The sequence below is a fragment of the Pinus tabuliformis genome, chromosome Q, assembly GCF_031772625.1.
Source record: "Pinus tabuliformis cultivar Carrire ecotype Pingquan chromosome Q, CPIR1, whole genome shotgun sequence".
Lineage (NCBI taxonomy): Eukaryota > Viridiplantae > Streptophyta > Pinopsida > Pinales > Pinaceae > Pinus > Pinus tabuliformis.
This window is the reverse complement of record NC_142296.1, coordinates 734,159,545-734,170,360: the sequence shown is the minus strand read 5'-3', so window position 1 is coordinate 734,170,360 and position 10,816 is coordinate 734,159,545. Positions and strand designations below refer to the sequence as shown.

Genomic DNA, 10,816 nt, shown 5'->3' with positions numbered 1-10,816 from the left:
TTCTATTGGTTTGAGTCTGTTCATTTTCTGAGTTTTGTTTGTTTGTATGGCGGTTAAGCCTGATATTATCCTGCTGTATTGCTTTGCTGTATGTAGTTTGCTTTTAAAGACTGGAGCCCCTTCTCTTAAAAACGCCTATTATGGACATCCACCAGAATTATAACCTCTACACTACCCATTAAATTGACCGTGTATTATATATATCCATTAAAAGTAGCACAACCATCACAGAGAGTCCCTAAAAGTAAAATCACGATGACGGGTTTGGCTTTTGGGGTCGATTTCGTGAATATCTCGTTAGAGACAGACAATGGGAGGGAAGTCATCGATTAAGTAAAAGTTCCTCTTGCTTTGGTCGAGCCTCGTCGTTCCTCGTGCTTTTTCGGGCGAGTCACTAACCGTACTTGATCTCACAAAGCGTCTATTAGATGGCTTTAAAATCTAATATCTATATATATATATATATATATAAACGGATATGTAGATGCCGAGAGGGAATCTGATATAAAAGAGACTTCTCTTCCATAGCCAAAATGCAGGCCTGCCGAAGAAGAGTGGTTTTCCACTGATTAGCAGAGATAGGACCGTATTCTGGAAATAAGGATTAAAACCCCCACAAATTTGACAAACACATCGAGACCGCCTGTGGTTCTGGCCTTTGGCCTCTGAAGCAAATCTTTCATCATTTTCGAGGGCTTCTCTCTGCAAAGATGCATATGAAACACTATTAACAAGATAATCCATTTAATTGGGGTTTCATGGGGCGATTAAAGGCATAAGAAGCCTACTCCGTGGCTAGAGATTATGTGAAGCTTGAGCAAAATGCGCTTCGATCTTGTGATTCCGCAAGTTTTGCAGGAATAACGGCGCAGATCCTTAGGACGTTTAGAGCCGTTCCCTTCTCCTGTGGCCATTCTGCAGAAAACAGTTCGAAACAGACTCAGTAGAATTAAATGAAGCCTGTTGGGTATATAAAAAGATATATAGAATAGAGCATAACTGTGAGTAAACCTGTACCGGAAAAAAGGAAGAAACCTCTTTTCTTAGCTAAAGAATAATATATGTAAGCTACCAAGTATATATACAGATTTATTTCCGCGTGCGAGCTAAGAACAGGTTACATTACACAGCGGCCTGCTCAGCGAGATTTGAAGCAGCAAAAAAACTGTGCGTGGCTGCCTTGGATCTTTTTCTTCAGATAGAAGCCAACCAGTTCCTCTTCCGTTGGATGGACTCTGAAGAAATCTGAAGCCTAGAAGATCTATTAAAAACTCTGCCTGCAAAACCCTCACTGGGGATAAAAGCTCATTAACCTCCAAGCCCCTGGAGTGGAATGCCCAGAGACGTGCCCTGCTCAGCGAGATTTGAAGCAGCAAAAAAACCTGTGCGGAAAGAATATAAAAACTAAACTAAATTACATCCAACGATCTGGAACGTTTGAATCGTCTAACATCAGATCTAATGGCTCAAACAAGTACACGTGACAATTGGGGGAGTTGATTTCAGATGGGTACGCCTTACGTCGTAATAAATTTAATTAGTTAATATATACCAAATTTTATTATTATAATATTAAATTAAAATGGACTATCCAACATATAAATTGTAGAAATTTTAATGTTAATATAATTATACAAATATTTAAAAAAATGATTAAATACTTAAATTTAATTAGTTAATATATATACAAAATAATTATTATAATATTAAATTAAAAGTGAATGTGGAAAATAGAAGTGTAAAAAAAATTAAAATTTCTTATTAATGGTTTTAGATTTTAGGTTATACAAGAATGTGATTTATTTAAACAAATTCATATACATAATATTTTACATTTTTATTATAATGGTTGACTTGCATTTCTTAGTACACACTATTTCAAAACACTTTGGCTTATTCATATAAGTTTTCCTCATCAACATGTGATTATAGTATACACTATTTTGAAACACTTTGGCTTATTGATACAAGTTTTCCTCACTAACATGTGATTACTTATGCTTTTCAAATGCAACATTCTAATTAATATCTCCACGAAGAGAGGTTGTTCTTTATAAATAGATATTTAGATTAATCATCAAATTTAACAAGGTCATCGATCATGCTCCAAAACATCTCCTTAAATTTAGGTTTATAACTTCAAAGCCAATTGCTATTTACTTCTCAAAATTGACTAAATAACCATGACTAGCCTAAAATTTGGCAATCTCATTAATTAAGTTGACTTAATCATCAATGCCAGTTGAGCATTTTTCTTTCAATCAAAACTTTCACACTCTGCCTATAGTCTAATAAAATGACATTCATCTCTATAGTCTTAACTTATGCTTGTGCTAAATTGCATTCATGAACATTCCTCAACACTCTCTTATCTTTACTAACCTATGCTAGTGCTAAATGAGATTCATAATGCATGATTGCATTTTCCATTTCACTAAGCTCTTTACTTCTTGCTGTCGCTGCTACAACACCCTCCAAAATTTGGCTACATTCAAATTTTGGAGCCCACCTTTGTCATATTAAGTGTCGCTTTCGTCATCGAGTGTCGTTTCATGTTATTTCATATGTTTCAAGTGCCCTTGTTCTTTCCCGAGTGTCATCGCATCATCAAGAACATCCACAATGCACTTCATAGTCTTAATACACTTTTATTCACAAAACAACACTTTTGGTCGCAGTTTCACATACTTTGTTTGTTATACTTGGAGAGTGTTTGTAAACTGTAGTTTTGATGTATACTTCTCAGTATTGGGTTTTGTCTAAGTTTTACTAATGAGTTGGTATGTGTCGCATTTTTTTATAGTCTAAACTCGTGTTTTCCCATGCCTTACCCTTTAGACAGATAAATTTTGGTTTCATAAAACCTGCCCATTAGGGAAGGAAGAGCGAAAAATGCACTCCCAAGCCTTAGTTGGACCCCCTTGTTTGTTGAGGATGCACCTTGCACCCAGGCTAAGCCTTCCCTCTCTCTTGGGTGCACAACGTTCTCTCAAGCCACAAGTTCTCCTTGTTCTTCTGAACTGTGCCCTTCTTGAAGCCTCTTACCCAGCTGAGCACATTGCACATCGATAGTGGTCATTAGTGTCAGGCCAGGAGTAACTCCAGTTTGGCAGAAAACTCAGAAAAATTGATTCGTGTATATTCCATAGGTAACCCATTGCTATATACAATAGGGAGTGATTGTTCAGTTCATCTCCCGATGACTGTTCACCTTCCTAATTTATTTATTTACATAAAAATTCCCAATCATGAAGATTAGGTGTCAACATTCCCCCCCTTAATCTGAAGGGATGTTGGTGAGTCCGAGCATCATTTTGAATCGTTCAAGCTTTTCCTTTCCAAGTGCTTTGGTGAAGATGTCTGCAATTTGCTCATTTGTGGAACAATGACGGAGATGGATTGTTTTGGCCTCAACATGATGTCGAATCAAATGATATTTAGTATTGATATGCTTTGTTCGATCATGGAACTTTGGGTTCTTGGCCAACTTTATTGCAGAGGTATTATCAATCATGAGTGGAGTTGATTGTACTTGTTTTACCTGCAAATCTTCAAGAATTTTCCTGAGCCACACAATTTCTTTCGTTGCTTCAGCTGCTGCCACGTATTCTGCTTCTGTTGTGGAATCTGCTGGAACTGATTGTTTGCGTGATCTCCAGGAGACAGCTCCTGATCCAAGACTCCGCATCGGAAGTGAATACCATTAAACGCTGCTTGAAATACCATTGAACGCAGGCAACTCCGCATCAGAAGTGAATACCATTGAACGCTGGCGACTCGCATCAGAAGTGAATACCATTGAACGCTGCTTGAAATACCATTGAACGCTGGCGACTCCGCATCAGAAGTGAATACCATTGAACGACTGTGTGACACTACACCATGCGCCCTTAGCTAAGCGCGTGGTGCACCAACATTGAAAATCAAGCCTCCCTTGAGCCCTGACACTGTGCCCTCTTTATGAATCAAGCCTCCTCAGTTGAGCGCATGGCTCATAAACAAACGTCATTGATCCTCCTAGTCCCTTGAGACTGTGCCTTGTGCTCTCAATCAAGCCTCCTTCCCAGTGGAGCACACAACGCACTCTTAATGCTCAACACACAACCCTTGTCTCTTGATAGTGTGCCCTATGCCTAGGAGCTTCCCCTTCCTTTCGTGAGTTCATTGTTGATTCATAGTTGGAAAGTTTGCATGAAACATGATAGAATAGGAGATTTTTTGGGCAGATGTTTGCTTGCCATGAGTGATCTTACTTGTAAGTGTGTTACTAGAACATCATGGCAAGGAGGCATGAGAAGATATATCAAAGGAAGCAACACAAAAAAGAATTCAAAGATAGAGAATATGTGATTGCGACAAGTGAAAGAACACCATATTCCAATGACCAAAGTGGTCCATATAGATTCCATACATATCAAGACCCTTTGGAGGGTAAATGGCAAAAACAACGAGGAATCTACATTAAGAACTGAAGACTTATGTGGCAACATTGTCAGTCCTAGTCACAGGTCACTATGGGTCCAAGTCATTAATGTTAGTGACTTGCTTGTTGTCGCCACATCATGATGTGGAAATAACGATGTAATTATTGTAAATATAAATATGTGGAAGTCCAAGAGTCATGTGTGGACAAAATAGCCACATGTGGAAGTCTAAAGGTCACATGTAGAATTCCAAAAGACACAAAGGAGTCCAAAAGTCATGTTGAAGTTCAAAACCATTTGGAAGACCAAGGGTTATTTAGAAGGTCAAAGGTCACTAGAAGTTGAAAATTTATATGAGAAGCTCAAGAGTCGTGAGTGTATCAAGAGTAATGTCTCTAGTTATAAAAGGGGCCTCATTACTCAAAGATAGGACTTTTCACCTTGGATTCTCCCATAAGGCATTAGAGAGATAGAGATAGTTCTTTTGGAGAGCAAGTGGTGGCTCTAACGCTCCACTATTTGGAGCAAGTGGTGTTCATTGTACTCATGTATCTTGGAACTTTTTCTTAATACTTGAAGCCCATTGGGCCAACACATTTTAATGCATAGATCGTGGATGTTTTGAGACTATTCTTAGAATGTTTGCGGTTTATGTTGGCATTCTTATGTACTGAAGAAATTGAACCATTTCTATGGATTTGGTGCTTATCTTATTGAAAGTGTGTTGTTGTGGTTATAATGACCGTTTCATTTATGTGAACTATTTTGCTTGATGTCTAAAGATTATTTCATGCATATGTTTGTGTGTCTTCACTAGATCAATATTAATACTTGTCTTTTGAAGGCTCACTTTTTTTCCTTTTAGTGAAAGAACCTTGATACATTCTATAATTAGAAATTTCATAAGGCTTACTTTCTTTCTCATTCAAAAGTACGTGCACACTTCTCTCTCATGATAACTCCTCAAGCCAAGGAAAATATTTAAGTACATAGCGGCCGTGACATAATCTGGATGGGACTCCTATACCAAATGATGTGAGGTCTAATTGGGACTTCATATCAGGGAGATCCCCTATATGTTGGCATGATCCAACACCATCAACACTTCCTTTACCACATTCAATGTTTCTATTATTTTTCTTATTAGCCCCCCTTAATGAAAAATCATTTTCCTCCATACAAGTATTAATTTGAACTTTTCAAACTTATTATTTCTTATAACAACTCAATTATCACACAAGAGACACATCTTTCTCTTGCACAAAACCTATTATCTTTGCAAATTATTTTCTTAACTAAATTTCCTTGTATCCTACATTTAATATGCCTTTTTACTCTATGCTCGCTGAAGACAATGCAACTATGCATTGCTTTTTATCATGCCAACTGATATATACTCAACTAACATGATATGCAAATCTAGAAGTGAATTTTTTATTGTCTATTGTGTTAGTGAAAAGTTATAAAACCAACTAGCACTAAATCGTTCACACATTGGGAATTCTCCAATCCCCAACCCATTATGCCTTTGACATGTGTTGGCCCAATTTTTTTTATGAAGGCATAATGTTGTTGATTTTGTAGACAATGGGACCTACATTACGATGCTTAGACCTAAACACAATATGTAATAATAAAATATGATAGATGAGGTAGGAGATGAGAGGTAGAGAATAAGGAGAGATCCTAAGTTTAAAGGAGTTGATTGAAAAAACACTACAAAATTTAGAATACTAAAGGAATGATTGACTAACTAAAAACTATGGAACATTGAGAATAAAGGAATAATGAATTAATAGATATAGTTTACTACGTTTGTTGGGCATTGGTTAATCCAACACTCCATGTGTGTTTTATGACATGTGCTTAACCACCTCTTAAGGATCCGTTAACTCTGGCGATCCATCCATTTATTGACACATGTGGGTTTTGGTGTAATGAAAATCATGATTCCAACAATTGGTATTAGAGCGAGTTCCTTCAAGTTCATCTTAACCGCTGGAAGGTAGACCTGGTTGAATCATGGATCATCAAAGTGTGCCTGTACTCAGTGCCCACAAACTTTCATGAATGGAAAGAGAAGGTAAAATATGAATTAATTGCTCAAGGGTTTGAAGTCTAGAAGGTAGTTACTAATGGTTATGGTGAAGATCCCCCTTCAAAAAAATTTCAATAATGGAATGCCCAAGAGAAATGTACAATTTACAACAAACTTCACAATCTGGGTCTTGAGACAGTAATATATCTCAAATATGCAAAAGATATATGGGATAGGTTGCAGGTCCTACATGAAAGATATTCCAGTAGAAACATTGGAGAAAAGAAGAAGAAAAAGGCCCCTCAGAAAGAAAATTTTCAGTTGAATGAGATCTATTATCCTAGTGTGAAAGCAACTAATTGTAAACAAATGAAATCAATTGAAGACCAAGCCAAACTTGACTCAACCTTGGTTGAAATAGAAAGGCTCTCAATGGAAAACCAAGATCAAAAGAAACTTCTGCAAATAATTGAAGAAAGAAAGCATGATTTTAAAGAAGATATTATTAACTTGAAGACTCAATTAGAAGAGGAAAGAAGAATTGAAGAGGTAATGAGCAACTAGCTGAAAGAAAGAAAGGAACAATGTGAAAGATTAGAAGCTGAGGTAGTTTAAAAAAGAAATGAGCTAGAAAAGAGCAGATCTAGCTCAAAGGTAGTGAAAGGAGATAATGAAGCAAAACTTGTATCATAAGATGGAATCATCATGATTAGCAAGGAAGCAAGCAAGAAAAAGCAACAAAACCAATAGTCGAGGAATGAGCAAAAGAAAGTGTTTTTGGAAAGAATTTCATCTACATCTAGAGACGAATTTAGTAAATCTGCAAGGTTCCAAAGGAGAAATATCAACTCCTTTGCTCCCTTGATTAATAATGTTGAATATTACTTTTGCAATAATGTTGGACATGTTGCAAATGATTGTAGGAGAAATCAAATAAGGGTTCATCAGCAAAAGATGTAGTATACAAGTAAGATCTCTCAAGAAAGCAATCAAGGAAGATTGTTCCCTAAGAATATCATTAGCCATCAGGTATATAAATTCTTTCTATGACTATTATTATTCATGTGATAATTTTGGCCATAAGGGTGTTAATTTCAAACCTATGCAAATAAGAGTAGGAGTGCATTGTATGTTGAGGGAAATTCATATGTGGATAACAACACGAGAAGACACAAGTTTTTCCCCCTTTTCTAGGTCACATAAGATGATATAAATGTGATAATCTTGGCCACATGGCTAAAGATTGCAAGTTGACTAGTTCTTTAAAGAAAACCAGACAACTGGAGGAAATCATTCAAAAAAAACTATACACGAAACCAGAAGGGGATGCACATATTAGAAGGCAACCCACCAAAGTTTGGAAAAAGAAGAAAGAGAAGCAGTGACTTCAATAAAAAAATTGAAGTCAGTGTCATCTTAGGGGGATTATATAGCACCTTATTGAGTAGCACGAGGATTCATTTAAGATGAAGCTCTAGTAGAAGCATTGTGTGTCTTAGTACCTAAAATCCAAAGACATGTCTGCAGGATAAGAAGAAATGTATGAGCTTAGGGGAAGCTACTAAAGGTAATGAAGAGAATAACATTCCAAGGTTGATAAGGACGCAAGATGTCATTTTTTTTATGCTACAAGGAAAACGAAAAAATGAGAAAAGGATCAAAGATTAAGACTACTTATGACTGCATTGGATCATCTTGAAAGAGAGAAAATTATGTTAACAAAATAATAAGGTTATAAAAAATGCTATCAAAGGAATGACCTTGTACTATAGAGCATCAAGAACTCTGGTAAAGTGTAAATATATGTAGATTTGTTGTACTTCTTATGCTATGGAATAAAAAGAATGGGGAGCTAAGCATTAAGAACGAGAATTGAATATTCTTTAACAAACATCATATGATTAACAACAACTCTGGCCTCATGGAAGCATAATATAATTGGATAGTTGGCATACCTGCATTAAGTTTCAAGATTGATTTATTGGATATACCTTTGAAGACACATTTTGATGGCTGAGATTTTGTGAAAATTTCTTAATCTACACATTAGAAGTCCTATTGCAATCATTGGTTTATCATCTCCTATTTGTTCTTTACATTCAACAAGTTATTTAATTATTCAAACAACGATGAAAACACTATTGCAGACTACACATACATATAGATCATGAACTAAAATAAACTGAGACAATCACACAAGGGACACAATTATTTTTGGACAATCATCCCCGGAAAAACCCAATTTGGGAAAGCCAGTGCAACATATAGAGAGTTTGTATTATTAAGCATATTTTTGAATACAACTAGGGTGCCAAATCCGGCTCACCCAATAGAGAATAAACATGGCAGAAGTACCTCTATCCGGAGACATATATTTTGGTGAATCCAGCAACTGGATGATCAAACCCCACAGATGACAATGTTGTCCCCAGTGCTGGGCAGCGATGGCTACTCCAAGCTCTGCGCTGGAACTGCATCACCTACTCTAGGAGCTGCGTCACCCTCTCAGTGAGTCTCCCTTTGAGCAGAAGTCGATATGCTGAACTGCCGCTCTATCTGCCCCACAGAAAACCCCAGCACTGGCTCTAAGGGTCTGCGTCATCCCCTCTAGCTTCTGCGTCACCCTCTCTAGAGCTACGTTGTCTCTCTTACTGCTGCTCTGCGTCTCTGCTATGTATCCTCAGCCTTGGACTGAAGTCCCTCTATCCAACTACCCCTCTCACTGCAACTTAGATCACTTAGCTCGAATTTCTCAGCAAACCACGCTCCATAAAAATTGAACTCTTTGATCTCTTGGTGTATCTCCAACTGACCCTCAAGCCTCTTATACTTTTCCTGTTGATGAATCAACGGTCATGATCTAGTCTCTAATCAACGACTAAGATTAAAACAGGTTTGATCCTCATCACTTAGAACCTTCTCACCCATATTTTTATTAATACACATTAATATTTTTATTTTCTTAAGTTTAGACTTAGAAACTCATTAAAAATATAATTTTTTTTAATAACTCCTCATCCGGGTGGAATTTCTCCGAACGATTTCTGGGTCTTGGAGATCTCATGTGTTCTAGCCCCTACACAAAATTTCGGAGCTAGTGGACATCTGATACTACCCAAAATCAACACTCCCTCTTAGCGAGGAATGTGCTCTAGCAATACTTCTCAACAAAAGTATTACACTGATCCACTACATCGGTCCTCTGTGCTGCTGATGCTTGGCTTGATACACTTCATCCACTGCACCGTTGCTTCTTGTACTACTTCCCATGAATCTACTACTGCCATTGCTGCATCTGTACTACAACTCCCTCTTAAAATGCTGCCTCATGCTGTCCATAACACTGCCGCTTCTAACTGTTGCACTGCAACTCAGTTCTTGAGAAGTAAGCAACTGAAAACTCACCCAAACACTGACATGTTGGTCATTTTGGATGCCTCGTGATGCTGAAGCTACCTTTGTTGCTAATCTATGTTGACCCTCTGCTGCTACAAACTGCTCTGTGCCTCTCGCATTGCTACAACATCCACTACGCTGCCTCAAACTTTGGCACTCTAGCAATTCCACTATCACTCCATCACACCTCGCTCCAATCGACACTCGTCATTTTTCTACTATCGTTAAGGGGTACCGTAGCCATATGTGATCCAAGAGTTTGGGTACCTCAAGGATCCTACCCCTCCATGCAGTCCTTTTGACTACAACTCCATGTCACCCCACCTCTTCTCCAAAGGCACATGAGCACTCATGGAACAATCGTCATTATCACCTTCCTTGTCAACTTTCGCTGGAGCATCCTTTGATTCAGAAGCCTCCCCCTTGCCCTTCTTTCGGGGGCATTGCGTGGCATAATTTCCCAGTTCCCCACAATTGAAGCATCTGACCTTAGTTATGTCCTTCTTCTTCCGCTTCTGCTGCCCTTGTTGTCCCATTGATGTGAGAGTTGCATCCTCCTCCTCCTCCTTAACTCGAGCTCCTTTGCCACTACCCCGTGTCTTGGTCAACTTCCTGAGCTCTTCTTGTCAAAGAGATGCCCACGTCTCCTCCCAACTAGGGAGAGTCGCTCTGCCAAGATTCTTTGGAAAAAAGTCTCCCAGTCCTCTGTGACTGCATTCAGGGCAGTCCTGACCATGAACTCAGGATCTGTTGTAGACCCCACAGAAGTCAACTGGTCACGAATCCCTTGCAACCTGAGAAGGAAGGGACTGGTCTCTTCTCCCTTCTACATCTGGTATTGTCTCAACTGATTTTCTAATCGCATCTTTTGTTGGATGGAAGAGCCCTAGTACAAGGTGGTCAACTCCTCCCACACCTCCCTTGTCGTGTCCTTCTCAGCAGCATGTGGTGCTACATG

General features: G+C 38.2%; 1 protein-coding gene across 1 annotated transcript; it reads right to left on the bottom strand.

Annotated features, from left to right (window-relative positions):
- Positions 1 to 441: 441 nt before the first annotated feature.
- On the bottom strand, positions 442 to 1,504 carry LOC149221628 (uncharacterized). The gene is made up of 3 exons (XM_089387435.1): positions 1,127 to 1,504; positions 789 to 915; positions 442 to 702 (listed from the first exon to the last, which is right to left on the bottom strand). Exons 2-3 carry the CDS (start codon positions 912 to 914, stop codon positions 442 to 444), a joined length of 387 nt encoding a protein of 128 aa, XP_089243561.1. The 5' UTR covers position 915; positions 1,127 to 1,504.
- Positions 1,505 to 10,816: the final 9,312 nt, after the last annotated feature.